Source organism: Apiospora kogelbergensis (genome assembly GCF_038363985.1).
Source record: "Apiospora kogelbergensis strain CBS 113332 chromosome Unknown utg000011l_segment0_segment0, whole genome shotgun sequence".
Taxonomy (NCBI): domain Eukaryota; kingdom Fungi; phylum Ascomycota; class Sordariomycetes; order Amphisphaeriales; family Apiosporaceae; genus Apiospora; species Apiospora kogelbergensis.
The window spans coordinates 726,158-741,107 of NW_027117428.1; the positions used below are offsets into that span (position 1 = coordinate 726,158).

The 14,950-nt window shown below is 50.4% G+C and overlaps 3 protein-coding genes across 3 annotated transcripts; 2 read left to right on the forward strand and 1 right to left on the reverse strand.

Moving 5' to 3' along the window:
* Nucleotides 1–366: 366 nt before the first annotated feature.
* PG998_014467 (uncharacterized protein) lies at nucleotides 367–2,046 on the forward strand (the record flags this gene model as incomplete). The annotated part of the gene is made up of 3 exons (XM_066881283.1): nucleotides 367–631; nucleotides 691–1,675; nucleotides 1,974–2,046. The coding sequence occupies 3 exons, from the start codon at nucleotides 367–369 to the stop codon at nucleotides 2,044–2,046; spliced, it is 1,323 nt and encodes a 440-aa protein (XP_066723814.1).
* A 9,057-nt stretch (nucleotides 2,047–11,103) lies between these two features.
* Nucleotides 11,104–11,751, reverse strand: PG998_014468 (Fatty acid oxidation complex subunit alpha; the record flags this gene model as incomplete). The annotated part of the gene is made up of 1 exon (XM_066881284.1): nucleotides 11,104–11,751. One exon carries the CDS (start codon nucleotides 11,749–11,751, stop codon nucleotides 11,104–11,106), a length of 648 nt encoding a protein of 215 aa, XP_066723815.1.
* Nucleotides 11,752–13,918: 2,167 nt separating this feature from the next.
* On the forward strand, nucleotides 13,919–14,905 carry PG998_014469 (NmrA-like family protein; the record flags this gene model as incomplete). Its single annotated transcript, XM_066881285.1, has 2 exons — nucleotides 13,919–13,957; nucleotides 14,027–14,905. 2 exons carry the CDS (start codon nucleotides 13,919–13,921, stop codon nucleotides 14,903–14,905), a joined length of 918 nt encoding a protein of 305 aa, XP_066723816.1.
* Between the last annotated feature and the right edge of the window lie 45 nt (nucleotides 14,906–14,950).

Below are 14,950 nucleotides of genomic sequence, written 5' to 3' on the forward strand. Positions count from 1 at the left end.
TGTCGGAGGGGACCACGGCGACCTGCGCGACGCCAATCTGCTGTGAACGGCGGAAGAAACGGGTTAAGGGGGTGGCTGTTCTTGTCAGCCATAGAAGAATGTGGCTGTGCTACGTGAGACTAGGCTTCTAGTACTCTGCATTCCATTTTCTCGGACGCCTCTTTTTGCGATGGTCTTTTGACACAGCTTCAGCTTAAGCTAGAATCCATCGTCTCGAACTGGAGAGAAACAAATTTGATGGAAATCATACTCACAATCGCGCTTCGATTGATCACCCTGACGCAAAGCCTATCCAGTCACTCGTCTCTCCGGGATAAACCGATAGCGTCCCTTCGTATTCTTGACAGGATACGGGAGGTGACAACGATGTGGATTCGGAAATTGAGAGCAGAGACACAGCAAGCATCAGACTCCAAGTCAGCAAAGAATTGCCAGTTCTACCTCATTTTGGCCGCCCTGCTCTGCAAACGCGCCTGTTCGAAGTTGCTGGAGGTCGAGCAGCCGTCGGATTTGGTCACAACAGCCTTTATTGAAGCCTGCATTGTCCTCCATGACAATATGCCAGAGAACTTCCAGGAGCTTCCCAAATCGGCCCGAGGATACGTTGTCAGAGACTTGAGATCGATGCGTGGTATTCGGGATAAATTGCGAGACCTATTAACCTCAGACCATGGCCATAACCTTGTAAAGATTTGATGAAGACAGCTGCGTATGGTCCCTCTGTTCATGCTGATAGTGTTGTCCAATCTGTCTTGTGCTTAACAAGAAAGAATGCCAAACATATTCCAGCTGTCGCGGAGCGAGACTTAGCCATCCGAAAGGAATTGGAAGATATTATCCGACGCATCGATAGCCCCGACTCAGTCATTTCGGCAGCCTATGCAAAAGACCTTCGGGGCAGTATCCAGGCTTTGAGATCTCATAGGGAGACAGAAGCTACTATGGATGTTCGAGCCCTACCAGGAATGAGTGATATTAAAAGCTGTATCAGCCAGCGATTCCATGCTATCGATGTCATGCTACGCCAACCAAATCGGTTGGTGACAGCAGCGCAGATCCAATGGCTTACAAACGGTCGACTTTGGCCGATTGTGACGCTAATCACTCTCCTCGAGCAGTTGCGCTCAAGTTCGAAGGTGACATTCGGAACTGGGTTGAAAGAAAGTATTGTCAATATGGGACTATCAATAACTGCCTTACAACGTGGCAAACGTATTGAGAAGTATTATCGGGCCAAGCAGGATTCTCGTGTTGAAGAGGAAGCGAAGAACTTTGGACACTCGAACTGGTCCCCGTATGAGCACACCGACTGGCTCCTACTCGAGATTGAGTCAGAGATCTTGATCCGAGAAACGCAAGTCGATGTTGCTCGAGCGATTGCCACCCCAAAGGCTGGGAACAGTGTTTTGCAAATGAACATGGGCCAAGGAAAGACATCCTGTGTGATTCCAATGGTTGCGACAATGCTTGCAGATACGAAAAATCTGGTGCGAGTTATTGTACCCAAGGCTCTCCTCCACCAAACCGCCCAACTTCTGTCGACCAGTGTTGGCGGTCTGCTTGGTCGGCAAGTCCGCCATATCCCATTTTCACGTAGAACATCAACAAAAGAAGACGTCATCAAGCTATACCGCTCGCTGCACCGCGAAATTCAGAGGCAGAGTGGTATAATGTTGTGCGTCCCTGAACACAACCTCTCATTTATGTTGAGTGGGCAGCAGCGGTTGCTGGACCAGAGGGTTCCAGAGGCAACTGTTATGCTGAGAACACAAGAATGGTTGAATATAACCTCACGAGATATAATGGACGAGAGCGATCACATTCTCGCGGTGAAGACGCAGCTTATATATCCTTCTGGCAGCCTTTGTTCAGTCGACGGCCACCCGACCCGGTGGTTGATAATAGAAGCTGTTCTTGCTTTGGTGGACATGCACCTTTACACTCTCGCCAATAATTTCAACCATTCCGTACAGGTTGTCAGACGACCGCAAGGTGGCTTTCCTCTGCGAATTTACCTGCTACGATGGGACATTGAGGAAGAACTGATTCGCCGCCTGACCAGCGACATTCTCCAAGGGCGAATGAGTATCTTGCCTTTGGAGTTGCTCGGGCCGGAGGACAGACTTGCAATCCGCGAATTCCTCTCGGGCGGCAAGATGCGGCCACAATCAGTTGACCGCATTAACAAGCTTTGTCCCGATCAAATCCATATCCGACAAATAGTCTACCTTCTCAGAGGATTGCTCTGTCAACGAATATTGATCTCGACGCTAAGGAAGCGATGGAACGTTGAATATGGACTCCATCCAGCCAGAGATCCTATTGCAGTTCCATACCTTGCTAAAGGTGTACCAAGTGAACAGTCCGAGTACGGCCATTGTGATGTCGCGATATTACGTGAGTGGTTCATGGAAGTCCGCTCTTTCATAAACTTCCCAAGGCGGGCCCTGGATTCACCCGATGATGCAATGTTGTACTGACCTCATGATTACCGTACAGTTACATGTTTGTCCTTTTTACCACGGCGGACTGACCCAGGACCAGACCCGCGAAGCCATCGAGCAAATGCTCAAGTCAGACGACCCAGCCAGCTTGTACGAGAAATGGATTGATGAAACGTTGCCCGAATACCTGCGAGATTGGCAGAGTTTGAATTTCGACGACCCCCAACAGCTAACCCAGATATGGTTCTGCGTTCGCTACCGTGTTACCGTCATAGATTACTACCTCAACACATTCGTGTTCCCCCGACATGCCAAACAGTTCAAGGTCAAGATCCAAAGCAATGGATGGGATCTTCCGCTCACAGCTTCCCGTTCGGGTGTAGGAGAGAGCGTACGATTCAAGGGCACGACTGGATTTTCAGGCACGAACGATAACAAGACCCTTCTCCCGTTGAACATCAAACAGGAAGATCTGGAACCTCTCTCTCAGACCAATGCGGAAGCCCTGACCTACCTTTTGCAACCAAGATCTAGAAAGTACTTCATGATCGCAGATTGGAACGGAAATCGCCTGCCAGAGGTCAAGTTCCTGCGAATGCTGAGCAGGCACCGGTACCGAATCCTTATCGACGCTGGTGCTAGCATCCTAGAAATGGACAACTACACATTGGCAATTACGTGGCTTCAAGTTGACAATTCTGCCAGCGCTGCACTTTTTTTTTGAAGGCGACAAGCCAATGATCGTCTCCAAGCAGGGCGCCAAGACACCACTACTTGCAACGCCCTACGCCGACAACCTTGATGAAGTCCTTGTTTACTTGGACGAAGTCCATACACGCGGAACGGATCTCAAATTTGGTCCTGACGCTCGCGGCGCCGTCACTCTCGGACTTTCGCAAATCAAAGACAAAACGATTCAAGCTGCCATGAGACTACGCCAGCTTGGCACGACTCAGCTGGTAACCTTTTACGCCCCGCCCGAGGTTGACCGAAGTATCCGCGATATATGCAGGAAGAAGGACTACGAGCGGATCCAATCACCCGATGTATTACAGTGGCTTATGAACAATACGTGTGATGGCATCGAACTATTGCAACCATTGTACTACGCGCAGGGGACAGATTATTGTCGCCGTATACAGGCTGAGCTAGATTATCCCCGTTTCGTGAGCGACGATGATGAACGAAACGCGTATGTCTCTGCCATCAAGCAGAACGAACGCCAAACGCTGCAGCACCTGTACGGGCCACAGAAGAAGGGGAAAGTAATTGTCGCGGAGATACGAGGAAAATCACGACTGGCACCATACATGAGAGAGCTGGAAGCCCGCCGGAAAGGGTTCCAGGATACGGGTGCTGCAGTACACGCTTCGGCTTTGCAGGAGGTAGAGCAAGAAAGGGAGACCGAATATGAGATTGAACTTGTCCGACAAGTAAAACGACCACCCTCCTATTCCCCCCACCAGTTTCCAGGACTTTATCGAGACTTGGAAATCTTTGCCAGAACGGGCCGTATGCCGGGAGGCTCTGATTGGTTTGTGCCCATGTTCCGTGCCCTCTCTCGGACTGGGCTTGGAAGGAAATATCGGGTGCGTCGGCATCACGTCGGGTTTCCACTTTACCTATCAGGAGAGTTCGAAAAGACAGTAAAGGTTGTCGTGGAGTCCTATAGTGACCAGTTCATGAGGCCCGTTCAGTGGGTTCTCTACTCGCCATCGCCTCCCACAGCTGCCGTGGTCACGCCTGAAGAGGCCGAGAACCTTATACCCATGCTGAGGGGTGCAGAGGCCCCCACATACCTGCTCACATATGCTGCGCCAGTTACAAGACGCATGGCTTGCTTCAACTCGCTCAGGTTCTTCAGCATCCCGTCATTACCCGAGAGCTGGAAAGCGCCCACCGAATTGGTAGTAGAGCTTGGACTGTTTGCCGGTAGATTATACTTTGATTGGGATGAGTATTCAGCCGTTTGCCGAGCCATGGGAATCGACGAAAGCATGGCCACGACGGAGGATTTCGACGTCATGACTGAGCAGGAGACGACATCTCTAGCAGAGAGCTCGACTGATACGTCGACCCCAGCTGTAGATGGATATGTCGAGGCAAAGCCTAGTCAAAATGGTCACAAAGAGCAAGAACTGAATGGTTTCACTTCGAAGCCATTTACATTCATGCGAGAGTGGCTATCGGTACGTCGACGAGGCCAGGACATCGCCCACAGCCCCATGGGATTCATCGCCAACGCGAAGCCCCTTCACGCCGACCTGCCCTTCTTTCGACGTCCTAGAGAGGACGTCGGCGTGACTACGGCATCATTTGCGCTCGTGCCTGCCGCCGTGCTTGGCCCAGAGGGTGCTCCTATCCCTGCTGGCCGTGATGAAGATATGGATGTGGGAAACTATGATGCGGAAGCTGAATTGCGGGATGATGAATCCCATGAAGACATCGAGTACGATGAGGAGGACAAGTATCAAGATAAGGACTGATCTTGCCGTGACCGGCGCATACAACTTCCTATAGAACTGCTATTTCATTGTATGTTTCATATGACGGATTATGATTAATGGAGAAATGGGGGCCGTGGAAGAGATAGTCCTATAGCAGACAGCGTCGCTAATTTTGGCGGAGCATAGGAGCAGGTAAAGCAAGAGAAGCACATAGAGGGCCATGCAGATATAGATATTCCTTTACATCCTGCGTTTTTGTTACTTTTAGGAGAGCGAGATACAATAGATTCATCAATGGAACAGCTTAGAAGATTCATTGCAGAAGAGCCTTGGGAAGTTGTTACATATATCCGTCTTCTTTTGGCCACACCCTGATCTTCATACTTTGGTCTCAGTGTAGCCAACGAGGTTCCTGTGCGCCGGGGGTTGGTCAGCAGCTGGCGGAGCCAACGGAGGCACCCTTTCCATTTTCGAATGACCCCCCCTCTCGCGTACACGGATGTCGAGAAGGGCGGCTTCCAGTCCTTTGAGCTCTGGGTGAGGGTTGGTGAGGCGGCACACTTCGTTGCGGACTGCGCTTGCCCCTGGGACGGGACACAGTCTGGGAGATCGCCCCTCTGTTTCTTGATGGAACTGGAGAAGTTGAACGACGTAGTTGCCCTCTTGAACCAAGAATTATTCCTCCTGGACCGAGACGTGCCACTTTCTACCAACAATGATACAGCATCGTTCGATTTCTTGCCCATGGGAGGCAAATTTCTGCCTGACAAAGCCCAATAACCCCTCCAAAATTTACAGAATCCCATCCTTCTACTCCGTGACCACCCCTCCAATCCACGGAGGTTTTTGCATAGCAAGATAACGTGGTTCCCCTAATCAGAAGGTACGCTAGCCAGGACCCAGAAAATGGTACAGCTGTAGTCTACCGAGTTCAACACTCAACGCCTAACCAGTGCTGGCATCATACACGCAAAGTCAATCAATGAAATGATGCCGTCATCCAAACATCGTATGCGAGTTGGTGACATAGTACCCATCCCCGCAAAAGCAATTATCTCGAGATATGGTGGCTCGAGGTGAAAGCCATTCGTAATGCTAGCGCATCATCTTGCTAGCGTCTTAGTGCTTGGCTTTAACCAATGAAACGTGGGGTATAAGCTTTACCATCTGCGGGGAAGGTGCGGCTGACGGTAAAACCATCTTCCAGCCCGGCCAAGTTTATATGAATTAAATTGTCTGATTAACTGATTCAACCCAACCATCCTTACCTTCCTCACCATCCTCACCATCCTCACCATCCTCACCATCCTCACCATCCTCACCATCCTCACCATCCTCACCATCCTCACCATCCTCACCATCCTCACCATCCTCACCATCCTCACCATCCTCACCATCCTCACCATCCTCACCATCCTCACCATCATGAACTCACCCTGGCTGGAATATAGCCCTTTCGATGCACTCGGTCTTGACCCGGCCAATTACGACCCACCAGCTATTCAAAAAGCGTTCCGAATCGCCGTACTGCATTGCCACCCCGATCACCGTGGTGAACACGTGCCACACGATAGATGGCCTACCGTCGACCATGCACGAGCTTCAAGGGATTTCCTTCTTTCCACCGGAGGATGCGAAAGCTTCTACCAGGATTACCCAAGATCATTTTTCCCTGCCGGCTGCAATGCAGGCGATCCCATTGCCTACAGCATTGTTGACAAGACCGGATTCGTCACATGTCCCTACTGCTACATGGTCACTAAAACCACATCAGAGGCCGATCATCTGAACAATTCGCACCACTTGCGAAATTGCACTCTTTGCGAATCTTATATACCTCTTAGTGGTATTGATGAACATCACCAAGCTGAGCATATCTGCCAAATATGTTGGGGGAGGTTGTGAGTATGGCTGAACATACGATCGATGTGCATACCTGTGGACATTGCAACTCCGTGCTTGATGATCCCCAGAAACACTTACAGATGCAAGCTTGTTTTCTCTGCCAAGCGAAAAAGATTGAGGTTTTGATGCCCGCTTGTTTACTGCAGAATCATCTCACTTCCCATCATGAATTGCAACTATGCCCAAGGTGCAAGCCCGAAAGAGAAGGGTTTGCCAACCATGTTGCCAAGTATCATGAGTGGATCGAGTGCCCAAAATGCGAAACAATCATCGCGAGTGGGTCCCTCTTTTCACACATGAAGCAAAAGGATCGGTGGCAAAGGTGCCCGGATTGCCCCGATCTCGAGTCAGAGTTCGAGAGGAGTCATATCGAACTTTATCACCTAGAGAAGCACTGTGACGAATGCGATCTAACTCTAGCGGCTGCGATCTTCGATTACCACCTTACCACGGTTCACTTCTGGGTAAAATGCGATGATTGCGGCAAAGTGCTGAGGCAGGAGGAACTCGATACACATCGCCGGGTGGTACATAACGTCCAAACATGCCCCGTACCAGCCTGTTTCGAGGTCCTTGCCGAAACTCGACTTGCGCAACACATTATTGATTCTCATTCGGAGAAGACCTGTCCATTGTGTCGTCACTCTGCGGTGGACATGGTTCCACACATAACGGATCATTTAGTCGGCGGTTCTTTTGATTTAGTAACACATCCCATTGTCGAGTCATCATCCATTGCCCAAGAGAAAGAGGAAGAGAAAGTCCGTTGCCGTACTTGCGATTTTCAAGGATCTCGTCCCGAGGTGGGCTCACATACGAAGACCGCTCATGAGTAAGTACTCAGACCATGTGCAAATATGTTAGCTTACAAAGTGTTAGAAAACGCGAAAAGTCCGATAAGATCCGATGCAAGTATTGTGATAAAGTATGGCCACCAAAAAATATACGGCGTCATGAAGGACCATGCAAGAAGCGCAAATTAGGACAGCAGGAGTGAAGTTGTGTGACAAGGGCAGTAAGGGCTTGGGTCTGATTCAGCTAATAATTGACTATGGCACTTCTAGGAGCTCTGGTTTCCTTCTCTCTTTTCGAGACGGTGATTCGGGTTTATATACACCACATCGAGCATCCTTTGTCCCCTAGCCGCTGTATCCCTCCAGGAACGTAGTTTATCCGGCTGGGCCGTTCTGCATACCTTAGCTGGCATGCGTGTGACAAATGGCTTAATAGTGCCTTCTATCTTCTCACCTCTAGTCACTCCAGCTTCCGCAATCCTGAAGACTCCTCCACCAACGGTACGCTTTTCCTGTGGCTGACGAAAGCAGCCACCCCTTAACCCGCTTCTTCCAACTCCTTCCGACATTCATACTCACAGGCAAGACACCAGTGCAGATTATCATACTAGGAAGACTTGTGGAAGAGGATGAGATGGAAGGGTAATTGACCTAACCATGTACCCTAATGACAGAAGGTATCTACCTCGGTGGGCTCATCCGTCTGGAATCGACTTTCTTCTTATGCCACCTAAAGGTCAACAATACGCCCAGGGTAACCAGCGCCAGGCCCCCGACCCCAGCCCCGACTCCAATGCCGACCTTAGCTGCTGTGGATATTGCTCCTGTCGTGGCTGTAATACTAGTTTCAGGGATGATATAGGTCGTTGCTGGCGGCACGGCGGTCATGGACGGGGCTACGGTGGGGAGTCGGCCCAGTGTCAAGGGCCAAGACACTAGGGATGGGACCTAAGTTGATTCTCACACGTCTTGGTAGAGACATCGACGCGGCCGAGTTACTAGGAATCGGCTTTGAGCTGTGGGAGGATTCGTCCAATACGGGGTGATCAGACTGGACGAACCGCGAAATGGGAGTCAACCATTCGCTGTCCAAATTCATGGTTAGGGGCAGCGAGACCACTGTGGATTTCTGGGACAACAAACGACAGCTTATGGGTACTTACGGTGCAGGTATGCTCTAGATGCTTGTTGAAAAGTTGAAGGACCGTAGATGGAGTATGCTGCACTTTTCGTTGAATAGGGCTGTGCTAGACGTTGGGACCTCCGATCAAGTTATCGAGAATGAACAAGCCGCCAGCTTACTGGGTTCTTCTAGACACAATGCAGCAAATATTGTTTTATGTAGGGGGATGAGACGGATACCCTAAGTATACGCCGATATAGTTGTGTCCATTATTGGTCGTGGAGAACTTGCTGGCTCACAAGAGGCACTCTGGGATCCCTCCTATTCCCACTCAGAAATTATTAATAATAGAATGGTAAAGAGGGCCGATGTCCATAGAGTAGCTTCCCATTGTCAAAATCGCCAAGAAGGTTTCGTCGTATTTTCCCGTTCCCTTCCCCGTTTATGTGTTCCTTTGACCTTGCGTCATCATCTGCCATAACCTCTTCAGTAATGGGTATGCTCTCATGAGCCACCTGTTCCGCAGCATAACTCTAGACACTACTTTTATTCTACATCACGATTCTGAGGGACTTGCTCCAAACATAGCCTTCTTCCATAGCGTCACTTCCACACCACACATTGTTCCAGCTCCCGTATCGAGGCTGTTCCCGGCTCCGCGGTCGTGAGTCAACTAACTGACGCATGATGGATTCCTTTCCCACTTTATTCCTTGGCCTTCATGACGGCTGTCAAACGATCGAGAGTAATTCGACTGTTCTTTGGCGCCTGTACCATGTGCGTCATTCCAAGGCCCACCATCCAGGGCAGATGTTTTCCACCCTAGCCTGCCCGTCGCAGCCACCGCCATGAAGTTGTGGCGATGCAGGCCGTTCTCCTTCCGTGTGTTTCTGCTGACCGTTAGACATGCCTCCAGAGTGGTTTTCGGTTGGCATGATTCTCTGCGCGATAAAACAAAAGCCAATAAGAACTGATTCGACGGCAAGGAACAGGTTAAAGGAGCACTGTAGCCGAACAAGCGCCGGGGCCTCTCGTACACTTTATGAAGCTTTCGCTAGTACGATCAGCCTTCAGGAACTTTCGCGCATCGGCCGCCTTCGTCAGGTAGACGACCATGGACCCGTATGCCTTCCCGTTGCGCCGCTCTGACGCCGCTCTCTTGTCCTGGAATGCCTTATTTGCTGTGTCCTCAACCAGCACCAGCGCCTCCCGCTGCTCCGCTGCCGTAGCAGGCGGAGGCTACCCGGATCTCCAGCGCGTCGGCGGCGTTCCTGGGTGTGTGCCTCTACTCCTGCCATCGATCATTATCCGGTAAATCAACTTGCCACGTGCTCATGCCCGGAGTCGGTATCGCTATCCTGGCCGTTTCCATAGCCCGTCTGGCAGTTTCTCTACTGCTTTCCTCCGCCTGTCCACGACGCAACGCGACGCGGAGCACGAGTACGATACCGATCTAGAGCATAGCAAGTGCCGTGACATAGCAACTGGGCCCAAAGTTGAACTTCATTTCAAATGTAAGTAATAATATTTACCTTAGGCATATCCGGCCGTCAACTAACAATATAGCTATGTAATTCCACCATTTCCAACGCATACATAGTTCACCCAACCGTAGACATCCATCCACTCGAGCTTTACCTTATGCAGTGGTAATGGATATCTTATAACATAATTCCAACATTCACACAAGCCTCTTCCCAAATGTATAGTTTGACGTCGTTTAGTTTAGCCCACTTTTCGATGACTGTGTCACACAGTGTTGCATATGTGTGTTGTTGAATTGAGGCTTTACACTTCTCGCGATCCCACACAGGATACCGTTCCTGAAGCTTGCACCACAATCATGACCTCGAAAAGGCTCCATATGAGATTCCAAGGTAACGAGAAATTGCCTCATGCCTGTATCAGGCGCCAACATTATGCGATTCTCTTCCTTAGGGATGGGCCACAGGCACGATTCGTGCAATCCTCGTATGATGGTGCCTAGCATATTAGCCTCGCACCGATTAACCTGGCCGGCCTTGGGGCTGATACAACTCAGGACGCCCGGTCTTTTCTCTATGAGCGCTTGCACATCATCATGAAGATGATCCAGATAGGTTTTGATCCAGTGAAGTCGTATTGACGCTACTACTTCTGAAGAACAAATTAGGGGTCTTCCTTCGAACAACTAAGGGGTTTTCCTTACCTTTCAGATCAGCTGGCGGCATTACTTCTTGGAACCTGAGACAGCATGTCTCGCCTTCCTTAGCCTTCACCCTTACGAGATCGCCATTCGTATTAGAACGACTGTAGTAAGCTATGTCGGTAGCGAATTTGCACACGAGGTCGTAATCGCCCAATTCCCAAGCTATCCAGAGGCCCTTTTCGATCTTTTCATCTGACATTGATCATTTGCAGTTTTCATGAATTAGAAAGATTATCCACTGGCAGGCCCACGGCCTCAGCCAACGGAGTAGGTCGTATTTGTCGCTCAAGACGGTGACTTGGTAGAGGAGGTCAAGGTTAATATCCTCGGCGCTTGATGGAACCTTCTCAAAGTTACCATGAATGATGTGGCAAAACACGGCCAACGCTTCATAGTCGTCGTCGGGTAGCTCGACTGCCCATTGTCTGCCATTCTCTCGCGGTTGGGAACCAGCGAATCCACCACTGAACATCTGTTTGAACACGGGGGATGCTCGGCACAATGTCCTTGAACACACTTGGAAAGTCCGAGCCACGCGGGTGTAAGCCGACGTCCCGCCGGTTGCATCGCCTTTGTGTTCACATACGATTTCGCCCACCTCTAGGATCAGGTCGCCGTCGCAATCAAAGGTTATTAGCTCTGGAGGCTCACATTGATCGCAGCACTCCCAGTCGATTGTTTCTGCGTGCTCCGCTTCATGAACCTCGGTGTTTGTTGCTGTGGCAGCGGCGCGATCCAGTGCTGTTTTCTCTTGATATAGACTGCCTGCGACTATATCTTCAGTGCCTATGGTTATGCCTCCAACAGATTCCGGAACTGTCATTGCGATGTCAGTAGTGATTTTCGACATAACGACGAGGGGTAGAATATCAGTTAGGCTTATTGTGGCGCATCGGAACATGACCTTATATGTCTCTCTCTCTGATGCTAGATTCTAGCTTATTCATGAAACATCTAGAGGTTTCTACCCCATAAGTTGGTACAGCCCCTATCCTCTCCCCACCACGCCAGTCACGTACGGAACGACATGGTCTTATAATGCAGTGCCGCCATGCGGGGCGAAAAACAAGAGACGTTCTATATAGTATGGGGAGAAACCGTTAAGATTGTTGGTGGAATATCGAATATCAAGGTTTACTATCTGTATTGAAAATTGACCATTTTGATTGTGACCATTGCATGGAAGTTATTGTCGCTCGGCCCACGTGCCAAAAGGCGCATGAAGCTTGGAGGGAGGTAGAAGAAGTGGGTGGCTGTTCTCGTCAGCCACAGGAGAAGGCGGCTGTGCTACATGGGGCCGGACTTCCTTTTTTTTTTTTTTTTTTTGAATCAAGTTTATTGTCCGTATGCAGCTATCTAGCTATGACAGACATGAAGTTGAACCTAGCCCTGATGAGGGCAACGCAGAGGAGAGTATAGAACCCTTAGTGTATATGCCACCACTCCGACGATAATGATCCTAAGTCATTATCAAGTAAATATTTTGTGAGTACATTTGTAGCCTTAATACGGCTTAAGTCTCTTCGTTATGTGACGACAATCGTCGTCGAGTCGTTGCGTTGTTTTTGTGGAGATTTATGACGTCCACGAGCCACGTTATGGCTGTTATCGACTGCCATGAGCCGGGTCGGACCGCAGCAGGATTCGAACCTACTTGCATTCGTCGCCCACCAAGCTGTTCGAAAGCCGGTGTTTGACTGAGTGTCAGACGCTTGACCACTGCGCCATGCGGGCAAAAACTGATAGCTATTCTTTGATTGAGCGTGTCATCCTTAGTGCAGGGGCCATGCTAATCTTCTCTGTATCGTTTCAACAGACCAAATGCCCGAAGGCTTCCAGTTCAATTGCAGGCAGAGCTCGAAACAGCAACGAATGCCATGGCTAGCTTCTATCCGACATAATTGAGCAGTCGCGAGAATAGCGATTCTCCCCAAACGCGCCCGACAACACAATGTAGCATCCGCTTGACGATCGACAACATGACTGCGATCCGATACGGCATGGCAACAAGCACAGCTGGTGCGGAGACAAGCTCCCTACTTGGTCATGGCAGCATGACGACCGATTGCTACCAAAATACAAGTTCAAAGGCAACCGTCACTTCTGGGTAGCAAGAGAGACGACAGCATAGCGACCACTGTTATTATCCACTTTTTCGAATGGCCATCGAACCCGAAGCACGCCAGCACAGAGCGGCTCCTTGACGCCTATGGTGAGCCACCATGTCCCATTTCGCGCTCCGATTCCACCGACGAGGATGCCGCTCTGGTCTAGAACCTGGCCATGGCCCTTGCGACGGCTAGGTTTCCCGTCGTTTGGGAGTTGGAGAAATCGGAAATCACTGGAACGACGGACGCGCCTCGGTGTATTGGCTCATGACGCCCCTCAGCGACGCCTTGCTCGGCGCTTGCCTCGTCATGTAGTACCAGTACAACTTCCGTGTCATCTTTGTGCTGAACATTATGATTGCTAAAGTGGATTCAATCAAAACCCTTGCAGCCCAGACTGCCGAGGAAAGCCAAGCTAGCCCCGCGACGCCGCAGCTAGTCGAATTTGGGGTTTGCCGCTACTTCCCGTAGCTAGGACAGGGCATATTCACCAGCGGATTCGCAGCCCATTGGTGCGATGGCTAGACCGGGCGCTGTGGACTGCCTCACCGATCCATCATTGCATAATGCAGCAGCAGGCTGTGGACCCAGCACGACATAGGCGTTGCCCACGTCACTATACGTACGTAGCCGCTTGTTTTACATTCAGGATCGACGTTTCTTTTCCCCTTCATAGTGAGGCAGGCTATGCGTTGGGTAAGAAATAGAGTAATTGAGGTGAAACATCGGTGGAACCCTCTTCTACTAGTATCCTCACCGGCTCGGTCCGTCACTTCATAACGATGGCCTAACCTAGTTCTTTACTCTTACGGACAATCGCGTTACCTAACCTCTCTCCTATTATTGATTCGATTTATTAGACAGCAAAGTTCTGCCTGTATTACATACCGACCACTCAAGAAGTTCAATATGATGGAGCAGATGATTAAGAATGTCATGGTGATAGGTGTATGTTTGCGCGACTTCTTAACTGTTCGAGCCGTCCGATGGCGGAGCACTGACAAGGCCATGCTGTAGGCTGGAGGCCTCGTTGGCAATGAGCTCTTAGCTGCACTCCAGAAGGAGAACGCATTCAATTTGACCGTCCTAACCCGCCAAAGCTCCAAGTCTACCTTCCTGCCAAATATCAGAGTTTGCACGGTAGACGACGATTATCCAGCCCACCAGCTCTTTGAGGCCTTTCAAGACCAGGATGCCCTTGTCTCGGCGATACCTGGGCGACCATATGATATCCATCTACGCATGATCGATGTCGCCGCCAAAGCCGGCGTGAAACGCTTTATTCCTTCTGAGTATGGAAACAACACTTGCGCTGTGGCTGCCGAACTTGTTCCGCTCTACGCCGTCAAAGCAAAGATCATGGCGCACCTCAGGACCAAGGAAAGCGCCGGCTTAACTTGGACAGCTATTCACTCTGGCCAATTCTTCGATTGGGGCCTTGAGAGTGGGTGGCTCAACTTTGACTTGGCAGCGAAACGCACCACCATCTACGATTCTGGAAAGAAGCGGTGGTCGACGACCAACATCGGAACCGTGGCTGCTGCCGTGGCCAAGGCACTTCTGAAGCCAGATGAGACGAAGAACAAGCCCGTGTTTGTGTCATCCTTCACCGTGTCCCAGCTGCAGGTCCTCAAGGAGTTGGAGAAGGCCACTGGATCCAAGTGGGAGGTAAAGGAAATGACTTCGGAGACCGCACTGGACAAGGTCAGGAAGATGGACAACGAGGATGACCCGGAGGGCTCGAAGCTCCGCTTCCTGATGCTTCTCTACGCGGACGGGTTGGACAGTTGCGCCAATTTTGAGGAGGGCGGTCTCTCATCCAACGAGCTACTTGGGTTACCGGAGGAGAACCTGAGTGGAGTTATTGCACAAGTCGTCAAGCAGCACGCTTCTTAAATTGTAGAGCTAGCCGGTATGTAGGATACGCCCATGTTAGTAAAT